Source organism: Corythoichthys intestinalis, chromosome 15, assembly GCF_030265065.1.
Source record: "Corythoichthys intestinalis isolate RoL2023-P3 chromosome 15, ASM3026506v1, whole genome shotgun sequence".
Lineage (NCBI taxonomy): Eukaryota > Metazoa > Chordata > Actinopteri > Syngnathiformes > Syngnathidae > Corythoichthys > Corythoichthys intestinalis.
The window spans coordinates 18,846,330-18,870,502 of record NC_080409.1 but is presented as its reverse complement, the minus strand read 5'-3'; the positions used below and the strand labels follow the sequence as shown (position 1 = coordinate 18,870,502).

The 24,173-nt window shown below is 39.6% G+C and overlaps 1 protein-coding gene and 1 long non-coding RNA gene across 2 annotated transcripts; both read right to left on the bottom strand.

Annotated features, from left to right (window-relative positions):
• Positions 1–239: 239 nt before the first annotated feature.
• Positions 240–17,031, bottom strand: LOC130931391 (uncharacterized). Its single transcript, XR_009067202.1, has 3 exons — positions 16,971–17,031; positions 7,094–7,259; positions 240–2,152 (listed from the first exon to the last, which is right to left on the bottom strand). It is a non-coding gene; the product is annotated as an uncharacterized LOC130931391 (long non-coding RNA).
• Positions 17,032–18,620: 1,589 nt separating this feature from the next.
• On the bottom strand, positions 18,621–21,495 carry foxa2 (forkhead box A2). Its single transcript, XM_057859571.1, has 2 exons — positions 21,294–21,495; positions 18,621–20,418 (listed from the first exon to the last, which is right to left on the bottom strand). Exons 1-2 carry the CDS (start codon positions 21,363–21,365, stop codon positions 19,153–19,155), a joined length of 1,338 nt encoding a protein of 445 aa, XP_057715554.1. The 5' UTR covers positions 21,366–21,495; the 3' UTR covers positions 18,621–19,152.
• Between the last annotated feature and the right edge of the window lie 2,678 nt (positions 21,496–24,173).

The following is a 24,173-nucleotide window of genomic DNA, read 5'->3' as shown; positions in this document are numbered from 1 at the left end:
AAGATCTCAATGGTCATCCATTGTCCCTACTTGATCTCAAGTCTCATGGAAGCAGGTAGCCTACACCATAAAGGTTCCCTTCAGCATCAAGTACCTTCTCTGTAGAAAGGAATATTACTTCTTCTCAGTGTCAAAAGACAAGCACTTAATACGGTGTGTTGCTGCTTAAAGTGCACTTTGCTCTTTTCAAATTTCCCCATTGTCACCGGCAAGATGAAAAGAGCCTTTTCAACATGTGACTGTGCTTTCATGTCTTCCCTCATTAAAGACAAAATTGTCTTTGATTGAGCTCCGGTTTAAAGCCAGTTTGACCACACAATCATACTGTGGATAACTTCAGCAAAACACAATGAAGAGGCAACATGGTCTCAAATCCCTCTCGAGATGACGGGCCTCCGCATTTTTATTGCAGTCGACCGACCTGAGAATTACAGTAAGAAGCCTAAAAGTGAGGATTTGTAACTCTTCTCATCGGACTCAGCTCACGGCAAGCAGAGGATAAATCTGCCTGGACGGACGTGAGCCACTCCTGCTTGTAGAAAATCCTTTTTGAATCACTTAAGTAGTCTTGCCTTTAAAATGTGATCACACAAATATCAAATAGATGGATTGAAGAAGAATAAAGTGAACATGGCATAACCACGAACGTGTAAATGGTAATACATACACATTCAACAATGAGAGAAATCATTTTTTCATTAAAAAAAATACAGACAACTGGAAGTCATTGTTTTCATTTTGGCCTGCTTCTTTTTTGATTGTGAATATTTCTGTGCTTCACAAACAAAAATATTCATTCCATCCTATATTTTTCTTTGTTTTTTTACTGAAACCTCATGATCTTTTTGCACATTAGTCTTCCTTGGGTTTACAACTTCATTTCCTCTGCTGTTTATCCCAAATGTTTGCCCAAGTACATTTTTATCATCTTTCCAGACAATAAATGCTTTATTGGCTTAGTTAATTGCAGACCATGAAATTAAACCCCCAACAAGAGACATTATAATGTATGACTGATTTTAAAAGGCCTAGGGAGAAAATTGAAAATGAAAAGGTGATTTTTTTTTTTTTCCCCATCTCGGTGATTTTTCCATCGCGAGGCAGGTCGGGCCAATAAGAGGTGAGCTTTTGTTCCCGTTATCACACATTGTTCATTTGTCTCCCACCCGGAAAGCCGTGTTAAGATAACGCCATCCTATCATCAGATTGTCTTATCAAAATAAAGAGCGACACAGGAGCTCAGTCAGTGTGAACAATCAAGTCAGCAAGTCAGTCTGGATGAAAAGGTTAATTGCTCCAGACTCCCAGTTAAAGTTTGAGTATGAATAAATGCAGGTACTATTATATTGATAATTGTGACAGCTGTGTATCAGTACAGCAGCTTTGCGCACAGTCGTACTCGAGTCCTGTGTCATTTTGTTCTGGTCATTTCAAGTGCATGAGCGTGCAAGCCCTTACACGGCGGTTGACACGGGGGTCAGTGGAATTGCCCCACTTGAACTAAAAGACATTTAGTTTGGTTTGGAAAGTGAAAACTCGAACACCGTTAATTTGTTTGCTCTTCCACTAGTCACGACCGCCGCAAATGCCATCACCTCAAAGAAGCGGTCGGCCGTCCTCACTTTTATTTGTTTGTTTCTTTGGAGGGTGTGAGAAGTTGCGGTGGACATTGGACTTGTGGGGTGGGGGTGTCGGGACTCTCCATGAGGAAGGCAGTGCGGCCTGGCAAACAAGTTAGCCAGTGACAGGGAGACGGGGGTGTTAAAGTTGGGGGGCGGGGGGATTCATTTAGCCAGGCATAGCTGCTCTTGTTTGTGGTTGTCCCTGACAGCGTCGCCAACGCCGCTCCAAAGCACCTGTGTTTGCTCACTAGCTTTCCCCAATCTGCTCGAAAAACGCTGCGAGCATGTCACATGGCGGCCAGATAGCCTCGGCACCATGGGAATACAAAAGCCGGGGCTTTTAGAACAGTTAATCATTAATGAAGGCCTCTCTTTTGTTCCCATTGAGCTCCGTGCTGACAGAGGCTTTGATATTACATATGGCAGACAGGTCGCATACAGATACCGCCAAGTACATCGACTGGGCAGGGTTGTCGGGTCGCCGGAACTTCGGGGATGACAACGGGCAGGAAGGAGAGGCCAAAAGCCATCTGCAGATGACACGAACAGCACGTTGATTCATTTCCTTTTACATGACATTCAATGTTAATTACCAATTGACATTCCCAACATATTTAAGTCAAGAACTAGAAAGGGATTGATGATCTGTACAATAGTAGTGGAAAATAGTTTTTCATTTTCAAGTGGTAATTAGGAAACCTTTTGCTGGAAATGACTAATTGCAAGGAAGTGTTTCAATGCAAAAGTCAAATTTAGGAAATGATATATATAATCAAGGCATTTCAACAAAAATGTATCAGTTGATCAGTTAATTATGATTTTAAAATTTACCAAATTATATCTTTGATGAGCTAGTCAAGCTAGTCATGTATTGTGACGGATTGTGATGTTTTGTCAATTGAAGTACAGTGGTACCTCGACATAAGATCGCTTCGACACGCCATCTTTTCAACATCTGACGTAAAATTTGACTCGCCATTTGTTTCTGCATCCGACGACATGCTCCAATACGACGATTTATGACAGCGCAGCAATTTCTTTGTTTTCCTGCAAGACGGACGCACGGTGGTTTTTCTACTGAGAGAAATCAACATGGGTTCCAAGAATGTTAGTGCAGGTGGTGAAAAAAAAGGAGAAATGTGAGGCTTACCAATGAAATAAAGATGGAAATGATAAAAAAATACGTGCGCGGTGTGCGCATCCGTGAACTAGCGCGACAATACGGCCGTAGAATGTCTGCGTTCTCGACGGTCCTCCTCCGACCTCTGTTCACCAGTCTTTATAAGTTAAGGTGACAATTATTATAGCGGTAATATCACCAAAAAATTGCCAGCTTCATCAGATATGTAAACATTTATTTCAGAAGTTGTGAAACACAACATGCCTACTGTCCGCCACAGCTGAACATGAAAAGTAAAAGTAAAAAGTCCTCTCTCACTCAGTCAAGTCAGCCACACGGTGCGTTCAGGTACACCACGCAAAGCACGTTTGCGACTTTAGAACCCGATTCGTCACATTTTTACAGGTATTATTATTATTATTATTACTATTATTATATTATCGTTCCAATTTTTATTCATAATTTAATTTATTGCTATTTGTAATAGTACTAGCGGCATTTATTAAGGATTTAGGGTAGGTTTTTGGGCTGTGGAACAAATTAATGGAATTATAATGTATTCTTAGATGAAAATCCTGCTCGACATACGAACATTTCGACTTACTAACAACGTCCTGGAACAAATTAACTCCGTATGTAGAGGTACCACTGTATTTGTCAAAATATAAAAAGGATATAAAAAGCTAATAACTGTATTTTTCGAATAGTGTGATTTAAGACCTGATACAGTAAATATCACTTTAACTCAAAATGTCTCTACATACACGTAATTGTGGGGCTAAAATTAAAATAGCCACACAAAAAAAAAATCTAACAGTTTTAAAGATATAACTTTTCAAAATCTAATTAAAAGCATGCACACAGGACAACTTACAAATGACAAGAAGACAGTATGGTATATTAGGAAATGGCATGAGAATTAGAAAGAAAATATTTCAAGCCATGCATACGCCAATGATTATGATTGGCATGAAGTAATAAGCAGTCATTTTGGCAATTAATTAACGTGCCCTAATCTCAGTTTGCTCTCCATTTTGTTCTGTCAATGAGGACCAGTGTAATGTCATGCTCATGGCGCTCTGGAAAAGGCAGAGCTAGAAAAAAATGATGGGGGGGGGGGGGGGGGGGTATACTTTACTTTTCAGAAAGAAAGGGTACAAAATTTATCTCAAGGTAACACATTCTTTTAAAGCTGTACTAAAAGTCTGAAATGCTCTTATCATTTTTTCACCACAAAATTCTAAAGGCTCTTTATTAAAGGTTTATCTCAAGCCCACCATATATGTATTCCCAACAGTGCTAATAATAGCGTATAAAAGCCAATGAGACTAGTAAATATTTTGAGGTGGAAATGTGGTAGATAAAGAAGCCATCCAAAGTAGGATGCCTGGTGTGCCCCAAGTCAATGATTAACCTTCAGTGATACCTGTGACTCTCACATGCCAAAGACAAATGGTGAGTTTGTTTCAGAGAAAGACAAACATGATTGTTATATATTTTCAAGTGACTCACAAGCTTTCCATTAAAGTTTTTTAGCATCAGTCTGATTAAAAAGTTATAGAATGGCTATTTGTAACAAGAGTATTACTAATGGGAGTACAGCACAGTACTATGACAAATGGGAATTTATTGTGGAGCATCATTTATGTTCATTTGTGCATTTTTTTGTTTGTTTGTTAATTAGCAGGCAGCATCCTAAATGAATAAATACAGTGTCTGTATGCACAGCAACTTTTCACCATTGACATTATGGTGTTTGTCTTTTAATTGTGACTGACTCACCAGCGCCTCTGTTGACTTCAGTAGAAGTCAGCCACTCCATTTTGCATTTTTTTCCCATTTCAAGAGGCTATCATAAACAATTATTCCTTCCAGTCAGCTACCATAATTTTTGCACTGTAAGGCGTATCTGACTATAAGCCGTCACCCACAAAACGTGACACGAAAAACGGCATTCGTTCATAGATAAGCCACACAGGACTGTAAGCCGCAGCTGTCCTCACTGTGTTATGGGATATTTACACCAAAAGATATTAACCGGTAACACTTTATTTGACAGCGGCATCATACGACTGTCATAAAACCAAATGAAACACCATGAAGCTTTGAATCCATTGGCTGCAAAGCTTCTTTGCTTCAAGAAGCTTCATTTGGCCAACACTGCTCCCTTTGGGGAGACAGTAAACCTCTGCTGCCACCTGCTGTCATTACTCTTGTTGTCCAACATGCCTCCTAGTATGCATTGCAGCGTTCCAGATGTAAATAACGATCAAAATTCATGTTATGTGCTAATTATTTATTCAGTTACTCTTCCAGTTGTTTCATTCATTGATAGTTATGGTATTAACACTCACTGACAGTGGCACCTCAAGACTGTCATTAGACTATCGTAATTATGACATGACACTGTCACGAGAATTAATGAATGCTTGTAAGAGATTTCAATTAACGTTACCCGGCAAATTATCTCACTTTTGGATGGATGTAAATGATCCGAGCTAAACATAAATGGAGTAAGTAACATGATTTGCCAGATGACACTTAATGACATCCATCATAAGCATTCAGTAATGCCCATGATAGTGCCATGTCATAATTATGATGGCTTTACGACAGTCTTATGATGCCCCTCTCAAATAAAGTGTTTCCAAATACCATAACTAGCAATTAATGAAACAACTAGAACAGTAACTGAATAAATAATTAGCACAGAACATGAATTCTGATTATTATTCACATCTGTAGCGCTGCAATGCATGCTAGAAGGCATGTGTTATCTATTAACCCAAAAAAATCAACAAATAAACCGCACTGGACTATAAACCGCTGGATTCAAAATGAAAGAAAAAAGTAGCAGCTTATAGTCCGAAAATTACGGTAGAAATCCAACAATCCATTCATTGTTTACGAATACCTTTACATACGAATTTAATTCGTTCCCAGACCTGGTTTGTAAGTCAAAGTGGTCGTATGTCGAGCGGGATTCTCTCATAAGAATACATTATAATTTGATTAATTCATTCCACAGCCCAAAAACCTACGTTAAATCCTCCATAAATACTGCTTGTACAATTACAAATTACAATCACACCCAGCAAAATGACTTATAAATACAAATCGGAATAGTATAATAATAATTATAATAATAATTATTATTATTATGTAACAAATCGGGTTCTAATGTGGCAGTTGTGTTTTGCATGATGTTCCTAAATACACCGTGTGACTGACAACAGGACGAGAAAAGGTGCGGAAGAGTTTTTACTTTCTCTTTTTTTGTTGTTGTTGGCGAATATGTAGAGACGTTCCGGACGTATTGTCGAGCCAGTTCACTGATGCGCACACCACGCTCATACTAGTATTTTTCTATCATTTCCATCTAATTTCAATTTTAAGTGTCACTTTTTTTCCCTTTTTTCACCACCTACACTAACCTTCTTGGGACCCATGTTAATGTCTCTCACAAGAAAATCCGCCGTGTATCCGTCTTGCGAGAAAACAATGAAATTGCGGCGTTGTCATAAATCATCGTATTTTGAGCATGTCGTCATTTGTTTGAACAAATGACGAGTCAAATTTTATGTCGGATGTCTAAAGGATTGTTTTTCGAGGTACCACTGTATAACGTAAGTTGCCATGTAAAAAAGAGACCAGGAATGGCTCAGAAATTGAGAATTTCTAATTTTGGATCAGTCATCATTTGTTACATGATTATTGATGATTATTACATGTGGATGCACTGTTCGAAGACAAATAAGGAAATAATTTGTTAATGGTCTGAGAAAATGGTGGCTCTTCAGCTATTTCAGGATTCATATTCAAATGGTATGGATTGTGTTTAGGCCCACACCTACGCTTTAGTAAAGTTTTGTCAAAGTGGTTTCGGGATAAAAACTTAATTTGAAGTCAAATGTCAACATTTCTCGATTATTGGGAGGATGTCGGGAAATTGTTCTCTTCATTTTGACAATATCCCAGATCCTCATGCACAAGCCTCACACAAACCATAAATCTTGCCTGCGCTTATATGCAGCTCGACTCCACTACAGAGTATTTATTTGCTAACCCTGGTCACTGACGATAAGGGCCACAAATGTGACCAAACTGTAACTCTTGGTAACAGGCGCCCTATGTTTCCAACAACACACGTTCAGCGTATGGCTCACAATGAGAGCAAAATAGAGAACAAAACCTAGGTGATAATAAATTCTGCCACGGGCTATGAGGAAATAAATTAGGTTGAGGCCAGTCAAAGGATGGGGTTAACAAGTGTATGCTTCAAACAACAGTTCCTGTTTCAGGATGGAAGGTACATGTGTGATGGATGGCTCTGCAAACATAGTTGACATACCTGGCCAATGCCATGGGCCGGTCACAACCCATGAGTGAGAGGGACATTGTTTTCAGCCTCGGAGTGTGTTTGCGGTGGAGTGTGTGCAGCGGAGGAGCTCCCTACGAGGCTCCCTCTCCCTCGTCTGTTGAGCTCAGCCCGTGGGGATCACTTCAGTCAGCAGAGCCTGTTTGACAGAGACACAGGCTCCGGATAAATTCCACCCTCCTATTTGTGGGATGTGCGCTTCTACTAGGACGCCTTCGATCCGTCCTCAGGGAGCCCGCATCTCCAAATACTCAAATAGTCTGGGTGCAGCGATAAGCACTTGCCTGGAATTATACTCCCAAATTCCCAAATCCTTAAACAGTGCTGCTCCATCTCATTCAAAGTCCATGGAAAATAGATTTCAGAACACTTGAAATTATGTCATGAATTTCTATCATGTATTGCTTTGCATATTTTAGAGACGATGCTTATACAGTATGTATCTGGATTGTTGATGGAAATTTATGAGACGGGCCTGTGCAGCCTATGAGTGGTAAACCTTTAATGGGAACACCCAGGAATGTTGGGTTAACTCGCCCGTCACATTCAAGCATGTGTGTCAAAGGTGTTTACAGGGTGTTGACATTCACACATTGGCACTGAGGCACAAGCAGCCATGTCTGACTGAGCTGGAAGAATGGAAAATACAAATTATTGCTCTCAAAATATTTGCTGTTCAAGTGCTTTGACTCAAACATTAGTGGTATTATTAGCAGGAGGACTAGCAGGACAAACTATAATTTTTTACAATTCAATAATTGCTCTTATTAAAACATTTTGCAACGGTGTTTTTATACATATTCATATATTCAATACCATGTATTCTATATTGAGCAATGCTTTATGGGGGTGTTTGATAATTGATGAATTACTTTTAAACATTTTTTTCCATATATTTTATTCAAACGTCGTGCATGTTTTGTGTAGTTTGTTTAGGCCACAGTTAATTGCTCTTTTTTGTAGCCTAAATTATGAGATTATTTTTCAGTGGGGATTTTAAATTAGGATATTACTATATCAAGGGAAATTGTTTGTTAAATGCAGTTAAGTGTTATTCACAATTTCCTTCCACATTTAATGAAAAAGTGTGTTATATGGTACATTTTTAGTACAAATATTATTTAGAAAAACACACACACATTTTAAAAGTGTGATACTATTATAGGTTTATTACATAAGAAAAACATGTGTTGTTGTGCAGAAATATTACATGATTATTTTACAAGGCAATTCAATATTATTGTGTTATATTTGTTGATTAATTATCATGTTAGAAAATAAAATATCATGTTAATACAGGTTTATTAAATTAAGGATGGACTCTCCAGTTACCTAACCAACAACCTTTGCAAATTCTTCAATTTGAAATATTACTTCATCTAATCTTTTGTCATTTTACATAGTAGAATTAATCAGTTTTATATTTGATAACAACACAGGTAAAAATTAATGAAGGGCTTAGCATACAGAATTAATAAAACAATCTCACCCAAAACAAATATATAATCCACATTAAATGCAAAAACAAACATTGTATTGAGCCTATACTCTAAATATTGTGTCTCAATACAAATTTGCAAGTAATGTTTATTATAGCATTCTTTTAGAAAAACATGAGTGATCAGGCAAATTTAATATCAAACTATTATTAAAGGCATTCAAGAATAATTCAATTTTCTATTTATAAAAAAAAAAAAAGTAAGTAAAAATTAATTAAAGACAATAATTAGATAATCCTCATTATGTCATCACTCATATTTATGGATGAGAGAAATGCCAATGTTCAAGAATTATCAAGACAATTGTAAAAATTTTATATTTGACGCTTGTATTTTGTTTACAAATTAATTTCTCAATTGACAAATATTTGATTACGTATTCACCTATTAAAATTTGGGCTAATATTAGAAAAACATTTTTACTTTGCAAAATGTTTTTTGCCACAGGGGGAGTCAAGACGCGTCGGTCTGTGTGTCTGTCTGGCCTTGTGACCACCCACAGAGAAACCAACAGCACCGGCCGTGTCCTGCCTGCTCCCCACTGACCCACAGGTGACAGAGCCCATGTTAAGGTGTTTGTACACACAAGCGCTTTAGGTCACATCACGTCAACGTTTGGCCACAGAAGCACACTCCCTGAGCGTGCAGGTAGCACTGGAGCTGCACTGTTTGTGGTAATTGGAGGAGTGTTGTAAGTTTCCTACATGACTCACTCACGGCTCTTTTCTCTTGGCCGTGAAACTGGAAGATTGCAGGTCTCGCTGCACTTAAAAACCAAGTCCTCTCAACTAATAAATTACACGGCCGTGGACAGCCTTAAGCGGTGTTGAAATGCCTCGAACAGAGCTTTATTTCAGCGTTGGCGGAGCGTGACTTTGAGAGCACCGCCCCACAAGGAGCTTGGCTCTCACATGCACAAAAAGACAGCTATTTATCCTGTCATACCTGAGGTCTAACATGCTGGTGGTTGAACCAAACGTGGATGTGAACACGAGCACCCGATGTGTATTAATGAGGAGACGCTGCATCGCTTGCATGACATGCCTTTCCTCCAATTACAATAAAATGCAAATGTTTTTGTTTTGTTTTTTTTTTCATTTAAATGTATTTTTTTTCTTTTGGAGCAGGCTTGCCTACTGTCTCTGTGAAATGTAATCTAATGGATTAAGAGCTTTTTTTGTAGGTTAAAAAAACATGCAGTGCTGCATGTGGATCAAATTCACTGATGTCATATTGGTGGTCTTCTCTGTGTGTTTTCCTCACAACATCATATTGTGCAAAAAAATCATCCCCAGTCTGACCACCCAGGGGGTCCTTGACATCACAACCTTTACAAAGGGGGATGGGCATGTGTGTGTATTTGTATTTAGGCAAGTGTCTGCTCACATGCATGAATATGCTCCTTCATCTCATGCCTATTGATCCTTCACTGACAGCCCGCCACGCTTTCTTTTTGTTTGTTTGTTGCTCGGTATTAAAGATTCATTTAATATTGTTATTTTATTCTAAACAGACATCCCCTAAAAGGAAAACGGACAATATTACGTAGCAGGAGCCACTTGGTCAAACAGAAAACAACAAAATGAAACAAAAGAGCACAATATGGATCCTTACCCTCGTTGTGTTTGCCAATTCTTCTCTTAGGTCGTATAATGAGCGTGTCTCTTAAGAGCCCTTGGAGCCTTTCGGCCTTTGGTTGCAAAAATGACATTGTTGTCGAGACCGTTTCTTTTAAAGATACAATTTCTTGTTCCTCAACGATGCGTTTCGGGCTTTGCAAAAGCCTCCTTTCCGGAATCGTTATCGCAACTCAGTGCTTGACTTGTGCTACCCCCTTTAAAAAGAGAAGAGGGGTCAGCTGTTATCCCCTCTTTTTCACAGCACAGCGAGAGCCCCTAAACAGAAACATGCGAAGGTGACGCGAGATTCGATAACCCCTCCAATTAGACAATGCAGACAGATAAATGATGGGATCATACAGTATGCGTTTAACGTGAATTAAAAGTATAGGGCAGCTGGTTTCTTATCTGACCGAGAAAGAAGAAGTCAGGCAACAAAGGGAGGCCTAAGACTAAGAGGCTTGATGCATGGGAAAGCCATGGGCCGGACATTGTGGCTGCCCTTCTGCTAAGCAAATAGTCCAAACTGTTCATTCCCCATCTCCCATTCTCTCGCGGTACATTGTTTGTGTCCTTGCATTTCATTCTGACTGGGGAAGATTGCTCTCAGGGCCAGTGAGCAAACAGTCCAGAAAAGAGCCAGCTATCTCCTGCCGTTCCCAGGAGAACTAGCATTTTTATTTCAGCTCCAAGCTGTCAAAGGATTGGAGAGTTTATGTCAGGATCCTGAATTAATTGCTTTAAGCCTCGAGGCTGACGCCGGCGTTTTTATCACCAAATGTTCGGTAAAATGTTTCCTAGCAAATTATGCAGACAACACCCCCCCCCCGTCACCAAGCCTCTGGCCCACCCCTCTACCGGCGCCGACCATGTGGTATCAGATACATACGGGATAAGTTTGTGCAACACAAGCGGTGTGTTTTGTGGTTGTGATGGTGCAATTCTGTGACTAGTGATGGGCCGCAGCGCGGCTGTCAAGATTTGGTGGAATGAATGCAAACAACAAACTTTTGTGTGTGCGCGTGTGTATTTTCCCTCCCTCGCCACGACGCTAGGTGCACGAGCCAAGCTTGGCAAGGGAACGAGTAAGCTTACAGATGCCTCAATAAACCATAGCTGTTCAGACATTTGGTGGAGCAGGTTTTTAAGGCTCCAAACTGTCCTTGGAACTGCCAAACAGTCTTCAGAACCGTCTGTCGTGCTCAACTACTGACTTAATAACATGTACACAGTATACCTTACATAGTAGGCTGATACGAATTTAAGTAATTTACCTGATTTAGTTTAACAGAAAACAATGCACCAAATTGTTAAAATAGGTTGACATTTTTGACCGTTCGGACATATTAAAATGAACCTTGAATAAACATTTGATTGTCTGCTGATACAAAACATCATTTTGTTGGCATGGCTACATATGCCGTCATTCTCTGTGGGCTCTTACGAGAAGAGGCCAAAACCAACAAAGGAGGAAGTGCCCGGCAGTTCCAGCCCTCAGCGCCACACATCAATAACGGAACCTGCAGCCGCCATCTGGAAATTGCTTTTCTTTACCCAAATGCATCTGACAGCATCGGGGAACAATACATTTGCCCTTTTAAAGCATCAAAAATTACTTTTGACACCAGTGCTGAGAGGGAAAAATGTTCCTACACTATTTGGGTCTTTCGAGAAATAGTTGAGGTTTTACGTCTCACCCTTCAAGCAACAAAGATTCCACATACAAAATATTAAAACTAAAGTAAAACATGTAGTTTCTGAATAAATGTAATTGCCCTTAGACCATTTTTTTAAAAGCTAATTGAAAAAAAATGCTTGAAAAGATTTTATGCTGTCCACCACCTATGGTCAAATTAACTAAAACAGTTACAATGAAATTTGAGCTTTCTTTTCTTTTTTGGGGGGAGGGGTATTCATTGCTTCATAGCTCTCTTGACAATGTAGGAACATTTGTTTTAATCTACAAAATATTTCAAATAGTATTATTCATGGAACATGCAGTGAATCAAATGATATGTTAGATTTTAGAATATCCCACCGTTTTCCAAATCATCATATGCCCTTGCTTCTATTTTTCATATTTTTTTAAATGGTTAGCCTCTATTAAATGTCTACCTCATGCAACCCTGTGATCATCCATGTGATCAGAATAAGGCGATTTTTTTCCCCCTAACTTGTAATAAAATATATTAAAATATTTACCACTTATCTGTGCTAAGACTTTGCTAGTTCATTACCTATTATTGATTAATACACATCAGAAAATCTGAGAAGTGAAGGTTTATTTTTAAAAAAGTTTAGTAGGCAAAATGTATCCATTTACGAAATGACGCATTTGCATGCATACGTAAACACAACTAACTATATGCCATGACCTCACCCGTCGGCAGGTTGGTGCAAGCCTGAACGCGTTCATTTAACCCAACCACAAATGTATCATCATCAGGACGTGCACCTTTCATTGTCTTTCTATCAACCACTTCAAGATAAGAGTATCCAGGCTCTCGCCATTAAATCTGGCAGTTGACTCCTTTAATCTGAGAGGATATTAAGTGACAAACACGGCGATGTTTCTGTCAGCGTCAAGCAGGCGAGGGTTAATAGTGTGTATCAGGGGACTACTCTGCAGTGAGGAGAACATATAGGCCTCATCCTTCCTCATAATCTGCTCAACAGCTCTGTAGACACCTCCCAGCTTTCCCCCAGCCTTCAATTGAGCATCCTCCTTTCCATTATAAATAGCACAGCCATTTATACGGGATTAAATTGGGGATTAATTTGATTCAAGTTCGGGTATGGGAATTCATTAGTGGGCTGACAGTGGCGCTATACATGCTGGGAATTTAATTTGAGTCCCCCGAGGCAAGCACGATGAGACGAGGGTCTTAAAGAAGAGGGGGGGTGGGCGCGTAACGCTGCCCACTTTGGATTTGCACACTTGTAAAGTGGCACTTTATTGCTGTTGATTCCGTGTTATTAAATTGACATAGACGAGGTGGGAGTGTTTTGGAGAAAGGACTATGTGTCCACATTTGGCCTTGACTCTGCAGAGATTAGTATTTTCAGACAACAGAATGTGCAGGACTTTCACAGTCGGCCCCCACTTTAAGGTATTCAAATGTGCACATGACTTGAATGTCATTGATTTTCATGAATGTTGAAATGACATATCACCTCCACTCCTGACAAGCTGTGTGGTATAAAGTAAAGGCATTAAATTCAAGTCGGGCCCAGATTACAGAGTCCCCCCCTGCACAACATCAATCTGCTATTCACTAAATTGGACAAGTCCCATTGTAAGATAGCCTATCACAGAGAACGTCTGCATAGGAGAACATATGCAGGACAAAATATTCCGTAGTTTGTCATTCCGAGGACGGCGCAAGGGGGCACACGGGCTTGTTTGCCTTCACTGGAAGAGGAGATTGGATTGGGGGTTTAAATGAATCGCTGGCGCACCACGTTTATAGGTTTCATTAACTTTTAATGAGTTGGGTGTCCTTCGTCGTGATTGGCTGGCAAAGCTCTGCCTTGACTTCCCTGAACTGGAGCTGAGGGGGACGTGGAGAGATTTTGCAGCTCGTTTAGGGGCCACGTTAAAGCAATGTGATGCCGAATGGGCCATGCTGCCAGGGAAGAGGGTATAATGTGCTGCTATTTCCAAAAGCCCTAGATATCTATCAGCATGGCACGAGGAGAATAAAGAAACCTTGGCAGACAGGCAGGCGTCCTTACAGCACAGCTAACTGACAGAATTTGATGCTAGCTTTGTCTAAAAGGTTTGATGTCAAAGGCAGGCGTAAGGCCTTCTGAGAAGGAAAAAACAGCAAACCAGCCATGCATTCTCTGCATCCAAACTCATCCTTGTGTGGTAACCTGACTTGCTTTTCAGGAGCAGATGCGATTTGCATGTTGCAATATTTCACAAGGATAAACACTGACTATCCATCCACTTCCTGGCATATAAAAGCAGCAGGGCAGAGCAAGGCACCCCATCCGGCCTCAATAGATCTGCCAGCCTGTAGGTCACTGTGTGTCCCACCAGCTGCTGCCTCCCCCAGTATACTCAATGGGCATTGTTGATGGACCTCTCTCTCTCACTCACTCACTCTCCCTCTTTCACTCTCTTTCTATCTGTCTGTCTCTCAGTCGCTCTCTCTCTCTCTCTCTCGCACATCCCGTCACCCCGACATGAAGGAGTCCCGCACTGGAATGTCACAGAGTCATGTCAGAAGAGATGCGGACACATCACAGTCAGCAGCCGCATTCTCACCCTGTCCATCCCGCTCTTTTCCCTGAGTCTACCCTTTAAACACACACACACACACACACACACCTCCATCTAAACACATCCTCAAGATGACCCTCATACGTCTGGGTTTTCAAAATAAATGCCACAACCTTCGATTTTGCTGAATTTTAAATGTCCACCCAATCAAGCTTCACCTTTAGGGATGGCAGGGATTGGGATGGATGAAAATGGCATTGCAGGCTGTTTTATACTGAAAAATAAAGGCAAATAACAGATTTTTTTTTCCTCCTACAAAAAACGACATCCATCTTTGTCCAGATTCGGAATAACATAATCGAAATTGACTATACTTACTGTATTATTGTCGTACATTATATTGCATGAAATCTGCAACAATTTCTACATAATTTCCTTATTATTAATAACTAACAACCTTCACAAATTAATTAACTGTTTTTAACTTAATTTGACAAATGAAGATGGTTACTTTGTTTACATTCAGATGTGTGTTCAGTGAGAAATTGTTTAGAATTGTGTGCATACATTTAATGTTCAAGAGAAATCTTTGCTTGTTTTAATTCATTTTGATTTTAAGGGTTTAAGTGTAAGAAAGTTTTATTGTTTTAATAATTTTATTCCCTGTTCTTAAAGTTTTCCTGAAGTTATGAAAATATGTACACAATGAAATTATCTGCAAAATTATGTTATCAAAAAGGAAATTTCAAAACAGAATACCTTTTTGTTTTTTTATTCGTTTTATTTTATTATTTTTAGTCTGACAATGATGATCCACCACCAAATCACGCGCGTTTGCGTGGCAAATATATTTTTTCCTGGTTTGAGTTAATGCATATTGGTTGCACTTCTGGTCGAACTGAGTGAACGGAGACAGACCGCCTGTTGAGTGTTTGGGAGTTTTGACTTTGTGGCTTCTTTAATATAGTGGAGGACGACAGTTTGCCTTGCTGAAATATGGGATTAAGAGTTTTTCTTCTGAAAAAAGGCGTTAAATTGGCCTACTCGGTCCCTCCCCTGCAAAAGCCTAAAACAGAATTACAGCTTGTTGGACCTGTGTCCCGCTGTTGCCATGGAGACAGATCTACTTGGGTGTTCCAATCGGCGCTTTGAGACGAAAGGTGCGGCAGACGTGCAGCTATATATGAAAAACAAGCACCACTCGGTAAATTCAGTTGATTCGTTGCAGTTATGTTAATCAGTGATTCATCATTGAAACATTGGACTTTTGTTGCACCTTTTCATTTTCATATTAAGATGCAGTGTGATTTTATAGCTTTGCACCTTTCAGTTAAGACCCATCAATGGGTGCGTAAAAAAACTGCACTGACTCATTCATACAAGTCGCACAGACATTGAAATGCATTGCTGCTATAATATATTTTAGACGCATGCATTACAAAAACCTACAACTTTGTGCAGGATGATGATAGTTCAAAGCTCATGTTGGGAAAGATTTACAGTTATTACACCCTCTCCCCTCAGCAATAAAAATATGCAGCAAAAGTCTGAATGGTTTGTGTCGAGTGCATGCATGTCGTCAATATAATACCTTAATTAAAATATATGCAAATGCATGCATGGGAAATGCATTTTAATCAGGTTAACGGCGTAAACGGATCAACAGGCTGGAGCAGTCTTTGATTAGTTGCTATAACAACCACTTTCTTTTTTGAAGATTCATTCGCCTTGTGTAAGTGAAGGTATTATTGGTCTAAATTTGTTTATACTCGAAAAGGCAATTCCCTTTTCCAATATTGTTCAGCAAGAGATTTATTAAATAGAAAACGAATACGAATGAATGGTTTGTATTTATTATTATTATTATTATTATTATTATTATTATTATTATTATTATGCACTCTGTTTATATTCGTTTTCAATTTTAAAAATATAAGGGACCTTGTATTCCTTTAAAAACATTTTAAGAATTTTGAAAATTCATAGCAAACATAGAATAATCAAATCATATTTATAATTACAAACATCATTTAAAGCTTAATCTAATAATTATTATTTCTATTATTTTATTATTATCGTCAGTATTTCAATTCTTGCATGCTTGTACAAGATATGTCAGTCAGTCACAAACAGCAATACAGTGCCCAAATTGAATTTCATATCATATCATTCATATATTAGAATTTATAGACTTCTAATCAGATGTAATTTAAATGAACGTACAAAAAAACTCCCACTTGAAAATACTTGAATCGATTGAATCGAATCTTGACATATATTTAATTCTCAGTTGAGACGAAATTGTTCTCCCTCTTGCAATATAACAAGCTGCAAATCCAGTCGGCTTTGCTCCACTCTGTTCTGAAATACACCTCTCGTTTTCAGAGACCTGCAAGCATCACCCACCGCTTCCAGCATGCAACACCCAAGCCCGTCTAATTACCCTTCACGTGCATCAACATATATTATTTTTGCATTTTAATGCATTTAAAAAGAGAGCGTACCTGTTCAAAAGGCCCGATGCTTGCATGATGCAGGAGCCCATTGTAGAAGCTTTGCCTTGTGCCTTCTGCAAAGGGCTCCAGACATCGCGGCATTTATTTGAGCTCAAACTCAGTCACTGTTGACTTTAGCACAAAGCAAAGATTTCACTGCCCCGCTAGTTAAAAAATGATTATTTTACAGAGATATCGATCAGTGTGCTATAAAAAAAAAAAAAAAATCAGCTTAGCGTGATATGTCTAAAATGAATAGTGCCAAATTTAATGTCTGTGTAAATTTACAGAGCAGCGGCGTCCTATTCAGAGTTTACACTGAGAGCAATTTGGTTGGTGTATGTGTGGATGCGTGTGTGTACTCTTTCTATATGCGCCTCCACTCTATTGTTTACTGCCTTTGTTTATTCGCAGATCACTCTGTTTAAAGTACGATGCGTAAAGTGGGGTCTGGAGAATAAAAGCACACTTTTAGGTCCTGCGTGCAGGTGCTGAGGGGCTATCATTTTGTAGTGGGCTTGCATGCTTGGTATAAAGGCGCCTGCACAGGGGCTTCTGAAATGTCTCCTCGAGTCATTCGCACTTGGATTTGAGCTCACAGGAGGAGATTTAGGGTAATTCTTGCGGATGACAACTAACCTGTATCTTATCTGACACGATGGGAGGGTCCCCACTACTTTGGGAGAAAGGGGACAATGGAGGCCCAGATTGTAGGCAGAGAAGTTAGAGCATCGGCTCTGTCCTACAATCAGGCCCCTTTTTACAGATGCTATTCTACGACGCCACAGGGGGTTGTTTTTTATGACAAAGGACACTTCATCTGCAGCCCGCTGATCGAAACTTTATTGGCGTTCACGAAAAAGCTTGAATGCAATGTCACTCCGCACTTATAGCATGCAAGTGGTGTGTATGCAGGCCTGCAGCTGCAGGTGAGTGTCACCAAAAGAGAACTTGCTGTTGAAAGTCTTTCAAGTTTGGGTCTTTATAAAATATGTATATCAGCTGATAAAGTCTACTTGCTTGAAAATAATAATACGGCGATTTAATTGTCTTTTATAGGCCTAATAATGTTTATAGATTAACCTAATAAATGGTCATTACTATCATAGAAAAACTGTAATTTAATTTTCATACAGATATTAATTTTCCTTTAAAGATCAGCATTTTTCATTTTTCAATGGCAGAATTTTCAATATAATTTATATTGAATCCATACGTTACGCGTGTAACAATGAGTGCAATTGATGCACTTTTTGAGCGTTCATTATGTTTGAATAAAACCAAATTTCTACTAGTATATATCACTGAAAACATTCCATTTAACACAAAATACGAGACATTGCAATGCTATGTGTTGTAGGCATTTAAAATGGTAATAATATTAATAATAATAATATAATATTAATAATTAATAATAATAATGTATACTATAATAGCCTCGTCGTGCCACAAATATTGGAAATCAGATATCGTGTTGTTAGTTATTCATTCATTCATTCATTCGTTCGTTCATTCATTCATTCATTCATACATTTTCCATGTCGCATTTATAATTTTTAATATAATTATTAAATTTTTTGTTTGTTTGTTTGTTTGTTTGTTTGTTTGTTTGTTTGTTTGTTTTCTTTGTGTGTGATACATAAAGATTACGTCCTCATCAATATGTTTGATTGTCCCCCAACCGGTTAATGACAACAAATAAGGGAAATTTTACACGTAATACATCCGTGCAATAAGAATTCCACAGAAAAGCATCATTTTCAGAAAACATGACCAATAACACTTTAATATAGATTCTGTTCTTGTCACTACAAGAATACACATATACAAGCCATAAATAGCAATTACACAAATGATTGCAGAAATCCATTTGTTTTGAAATTCAGTCCAGAGTCCCGTTAAGCAAATGAGGGTTTTTTTTGTTTGTTTGTTTTTTTTACAATTTCTTTTTCTTTCGTTTTTTTATTTGTGTTTTTGTTTTGTTTATTGATTTGTTTTCTTTGGAGTTTATTCCTGCATCGGACGTTTGAACAGGTCACATTATCAGTCAGTGTCATGGATTATTAACAATACTACTAACAAACTCGACAGCTAAAACGATGGGGGAAAATATTTCAAATACATATCTTACACAAATTCTATATGTATTTATTTTATTTTTACAAATGTACACGATGAGATAGAAGTCCGTTTATGACGAGTTCATGATGGGCCTGGAATAGACTCCTTGATAATAAGAGGAGTCAGGTATGGAGGAGGAATCCAGGCCCGCTTTCCCCGCCATGGAACCCATGGAGAGGGCCCCGGTCATGGGTGAGCCGTAACCCGAGTAATGCATCACCTGTTCATAAGTCTTTAGGTCCATTTTGTGGTGGTGGTGATGATGATGGTGGTGGTGCTGCTGCTCCGACGACATGAGGTTGTTGATGGAGAACGGGTGGTTAAATGAGTAGTGGTGCTCCGGCTTCAGGTGCGGGTCGTGGGCCTGCAGGACCGAATGATGCTGGGAAAGGAGGTGTTGGCCCTGGGTCACCGGAGACGAGATGGACGAGGCGGCGGCTGCGGCAGCGGCGGCGGCAGCGGCGGCTGCGACAGAAGCGGCGTGCTCCGGGCTCAGAGCCTGGCTCGCCTTCAAGTCCGACATGGCTCTTTTGTGCTCGCCCGCGGACGAGTTGGAGTGAGGCGACTCGTTGCCGTTGCAGCTCTCGGAGCTGCTGTGGGACGAGCCGTCGCCGCCCACCTTGCCCCGTCCGGACTCCTTGACGCCGGACATCTTCTTGTCGCACTTGAAGCGCTTCTGGCGGCGCAGGTAGCAGCCGTTCTCGAACATGTTCCCCGAGTCTGGGTGCAGAGTCCAAAAGGAGCCTTTTCCGGGTTTATCCGGCGACCTGGGCACTTTGAGGAAGCAGTCATTGAAGGAGAGCGAGTGGCGGATTGAGTTCTGCCAACGCTGCTGATTCTGCCGGTAAAAGGGGAATAGGTCCATTATCCACTGGTAGATTTCAGCCAGAGTCAGCATTTTACTGGGTGATTGTTGGATGGCCATGGTGATGAGGGAGATGTATGAGTAAGGCGGCTTAGCGTGCGTGTAGCTCCTCCGGTAAGTCTTCGGGTCCCTGGAGCGGTTGATGTTGGACTGGCCGTAGATGGGACTCATGGCGTTCATGTTGGTGTAAGACGTTAGGGCGTTCATGGAGGCGGGCTGTCCGGTCATTGGGCTCATGCTGGGGCTGAGGGCCGCGCTCATGGCCGTCATGCCGGCGGCTCCCATGCCGTTCATGGCGCCGGCGCCGGGGGACATCCCGGTCATGGTGGGGCTCATGGCCGTGTTGACGTAAGACATGTTCATGGAGTTGGCCGACATGTTGGCCGAGGTGCTCATGCCGGACATGCTCATGTAGGTGTTCATCGTGTTCATGCCCAGGCCGGCGTTCATGTTGCCAACAGAGGTGTAACACTGTGGGAGGAAGCAGAAAAGACATGAAAATGCAGCAAAGCTCGGAATAAATTCAACTCTCAAACGCTGTTAGTATTTCTATAGTGAACTGATAGTAACGTATATGTCAAACGATGAATGTGATTTCAATAATATTATTAAATAGTGCACTATAACTTCACCAAAATGCAGGTTCAGTAATTTAAACAAACTTTATTGATTTCAGACTTCTGCCATACAACAAACTAAAACGATTTCGTTATTCATATACAGAAATAAATAAAACAAGAATTTAAAATATATATATTAAAAAAAAATCACAAACAATTAAAGTGAGCCAAATAATAAAAGCGAGTCTCAAACGAGACACTCATTGTGACTGCGTATGTGTCTCCCTAAAGTGAAACACACCTTTAATGTAATTCTTGTAAGTGATGAATAAACTTATTTTATGTCGGTGCTTCTAAACCGTATATTAAACAGTACTCCACGTCATGCGTGCTGTTGAAATTACACAGTCTCGCTGAGAAGACAGTGAGCAGCGCACACACGAGAGCGCATCCCAAATATTTGAACCAATCTGCTCCCCAAATCAAACACATCCGCTGTTTGTCAAGTGAAAACACGAGCAAAAATAGTGTGATTTGGTGAAGATAGGTATATAGACAAAAATTATAATCCAAGTGAAAAAGTTTACCCCACCTCCTCCTCCTCCTCTACATGTCAAGCAACTTTGTTAGGATAGCGCGCGCGGCGTGGAGATGGGGGAGGATTTGGAGGCGCCTCAAGTCAATATTTGATCACAAAGTTAATATTATCTCAGGGCTAATATTGAGTTGTATAAAATGGGATCGGCTTTAGAACAACGGGGGGAAATATATATTTAAAGTACCCACCTCGGGCTCTGCGTAGTAGGTGCTCCAGTCGGTGTGTTCGTGTCCTTCCATTTTAACTGCTCCAAGCATCATGGAGGACTTTCAACCGAGCGTCTCCCAGCTGAGGAAAAAAGCCAAAAGTGTCTTTCGTATATAGCCGGTGACTGGGGACCACTGGTGCATGTGTCGTTGTGGCCGCCGCGTCCCTCCGAGTCCGAGAGTGGCGCACAAAAGGGAGAGGCAGCCACGCAATGCGTCAGCGAGTGAGCGCAGTTGAAAATGACGCTCCGTGCAGCCGCTTGACGCAGTGATATAGCTGTGTGCGCCAGCCAAGCCTCCAATCCTACTTCTACGCCTTGGGCCCTATTTGAATAATCTCCTCGCACCTAGGCGCGAGACTCCTCAAGCTTCACCCCCCCTCGCACACACCACCACCCCTCCAAACCCTCCCCATCCACCCCGCGGTACACCTGCACTGACTTGAAAAGGAGAATTTCATATGAAAAGATGCATTCTAAACTAATCTTGTTGTCTTGTCTTTTCTGGAGGGGTGCTATGCATGCAGACAGGAAAGGGTGGCACTACTTTTTGCACGGTGAGCTTTTTCCTCTACGCACAAACACCAAAGAGCTTATGGTTCTTAATTAGTCATCTCAAATGAACCTTTGTGTCGGTTTTGTTTCGTTCATGTATCACCGTGTCACATCATTCACTACACTGATCAATTAAAAACAAATACTATTCAAAAATAGCCTGCAGAGACAGAATTAACTTTTTATGACATATTTTATTATTGAGATTATTACTGTGTTATTATTAAAAATAATGTTATTATTTTTATTATTACTTTCATTCATATTCTTAGATTCTTAGTATTATTACTTAGTATTATTATTATTAGACAAGTTATACTGACATACTTTTTTGTTAAAAAAAAAAAAAAAAATCTTTACTATATTTTTAGGGGTGGAGTTTGCTAATAATATTCCCCCCCTATTCTGTAGGTGGTTATTGTGGAGGTCCAAAACCAAAAATATATTTTATCACATTCCCAATAGATCTCCCCCTTGAGCATGTGCCAATTAGTGCTTGCGCGAGAGCACCCTCTGTCGGTTATTTTCTCCGCTGGTTGCACGGCGCAGAAAACATTTTTCATACTTTCCCTCTCCCCCCCAAAAAACACTATTCTGTTTAAATTTTGTTGCTGAATAATAGGGAAAAAAATATTTATTTTTGCACACATGTATAAACCTAAACGAATTACTATACTAAATGTTAATTGCATTTTTACTTAAGGCGTCAGGGGAGACAACTGCATTTAAATCGAGCATCCATGCATCCTGTAGCTTGTACAGTACTGTATATATTTGTAAGACACAAACATGAAGGTGAAGCTGCGGTGTGTTGCTGGCCACGTGTCACTAGTTGTACATCTATTTGAGTGCATATTTACGCAGGAGCATAACTATCAGTATAGAGCCCCATTAGTATAGGCGAGTAAACCTGTCTTGTTGACGAGAGACTAACAGAGTCTGCTTAACTTGGAAATGAGATCATGAGGGGGTGGGGGGGGAAAAGTGTTTGACGATTAGGGATTGCACCGTGCGCACGTGCAGCTTCCACAATGCAAGGGAATGCAAGCCGTTATACAGTATTTAAATGATTTTTTTTTTTCTGCCATGATGAACTGTTGAAAACAGGTAATAATGTAATTCACTTTGTTATTACGATTCCCACCCAAATATTACTATGCGTTTGTTCAATGGTAGAAGTAGTTTTACCTCTCATACGCAGTCGTTTTTGTTAGTTCTTATTTATAATCATCTTCAAAAACAAAAATGATCATAAACTGTGTGGGGAAAATTCTAGTATTTTACACATATTTTATTTTTCTTTAAAAAGTCTGTCCATTGGTCACACTATGGCAAAATGGTCCTTGACCTGGCTGACACCGTGTTCCTGAATGAGATGTTTTCTAATTCCAAGGTTAATCATCAACCTGTTTTCGTCCCCTCTCATGGGTGAAGGTCACAATTTGGTGAAAAACAAAATCTTTTTTTCTTAATTTTTAAACACCGCCTCTTTTATTGGTTTAATGTAATTATCTCTTTATGTGTGCAAGACCTTCACACAACGGTACAGATTTCCTGGATCCTAATATTGTCAAACAAATCTGTTGTCTCGGTCTTTAACTGTCTTCCACCATTTAGAGCATACAGCTGATAACATCTAGCGTGGATGCAAGGATCCATGTTTTGCTTTACAATAGTGACTACAACTGATGAGTTGTGGTCACTGCATTTGTTATTGCACTTTTAATGTAAATTTGGTTTGATTCATTCTGACCAGAAATGTAATTCATGAATATGAATTGTGCCTTTTAAAATAGCAAAATCGAAGGAAAAATGTCACTTTTTTCTTTTCTATCATTTTTTCTTTACTATATCCAAATAGTCCTGATTTTTTTTTGCCATGTTGGCGTCATAGCTTGTCTCAAACATCATGCATTTTTTGTTATTAAAAAAACTGAATATACATTTGTCTACCAACCAGGCACAATAATGACAATGGGAAACTAAAAATGTTTGTTATGTTGTTGTTGTTTTTGTTGTTGTAATGTTATCATCTGACACATATTGACACATTCCCTTTATTGTATTAAGTTTAATCTCCCAGTTTTCAGAGAGTCAATCCAAACTGAGAAAAAATATTGCTGCAGGAGCAAAAAAAAAAAGATTTTTTAAAAAAGAAATTTATTTTCAATTGTGCACATAAGATTGTGCCGTAATTGTAAAGGTCACCATTTTGATGTGAAATTGAAGTTGATTATGAAACAACAAAATGTTAAGCAAGCCCATTATTGACAAAACAACAATTGAAGATGAGTCAAATGGAATGTCA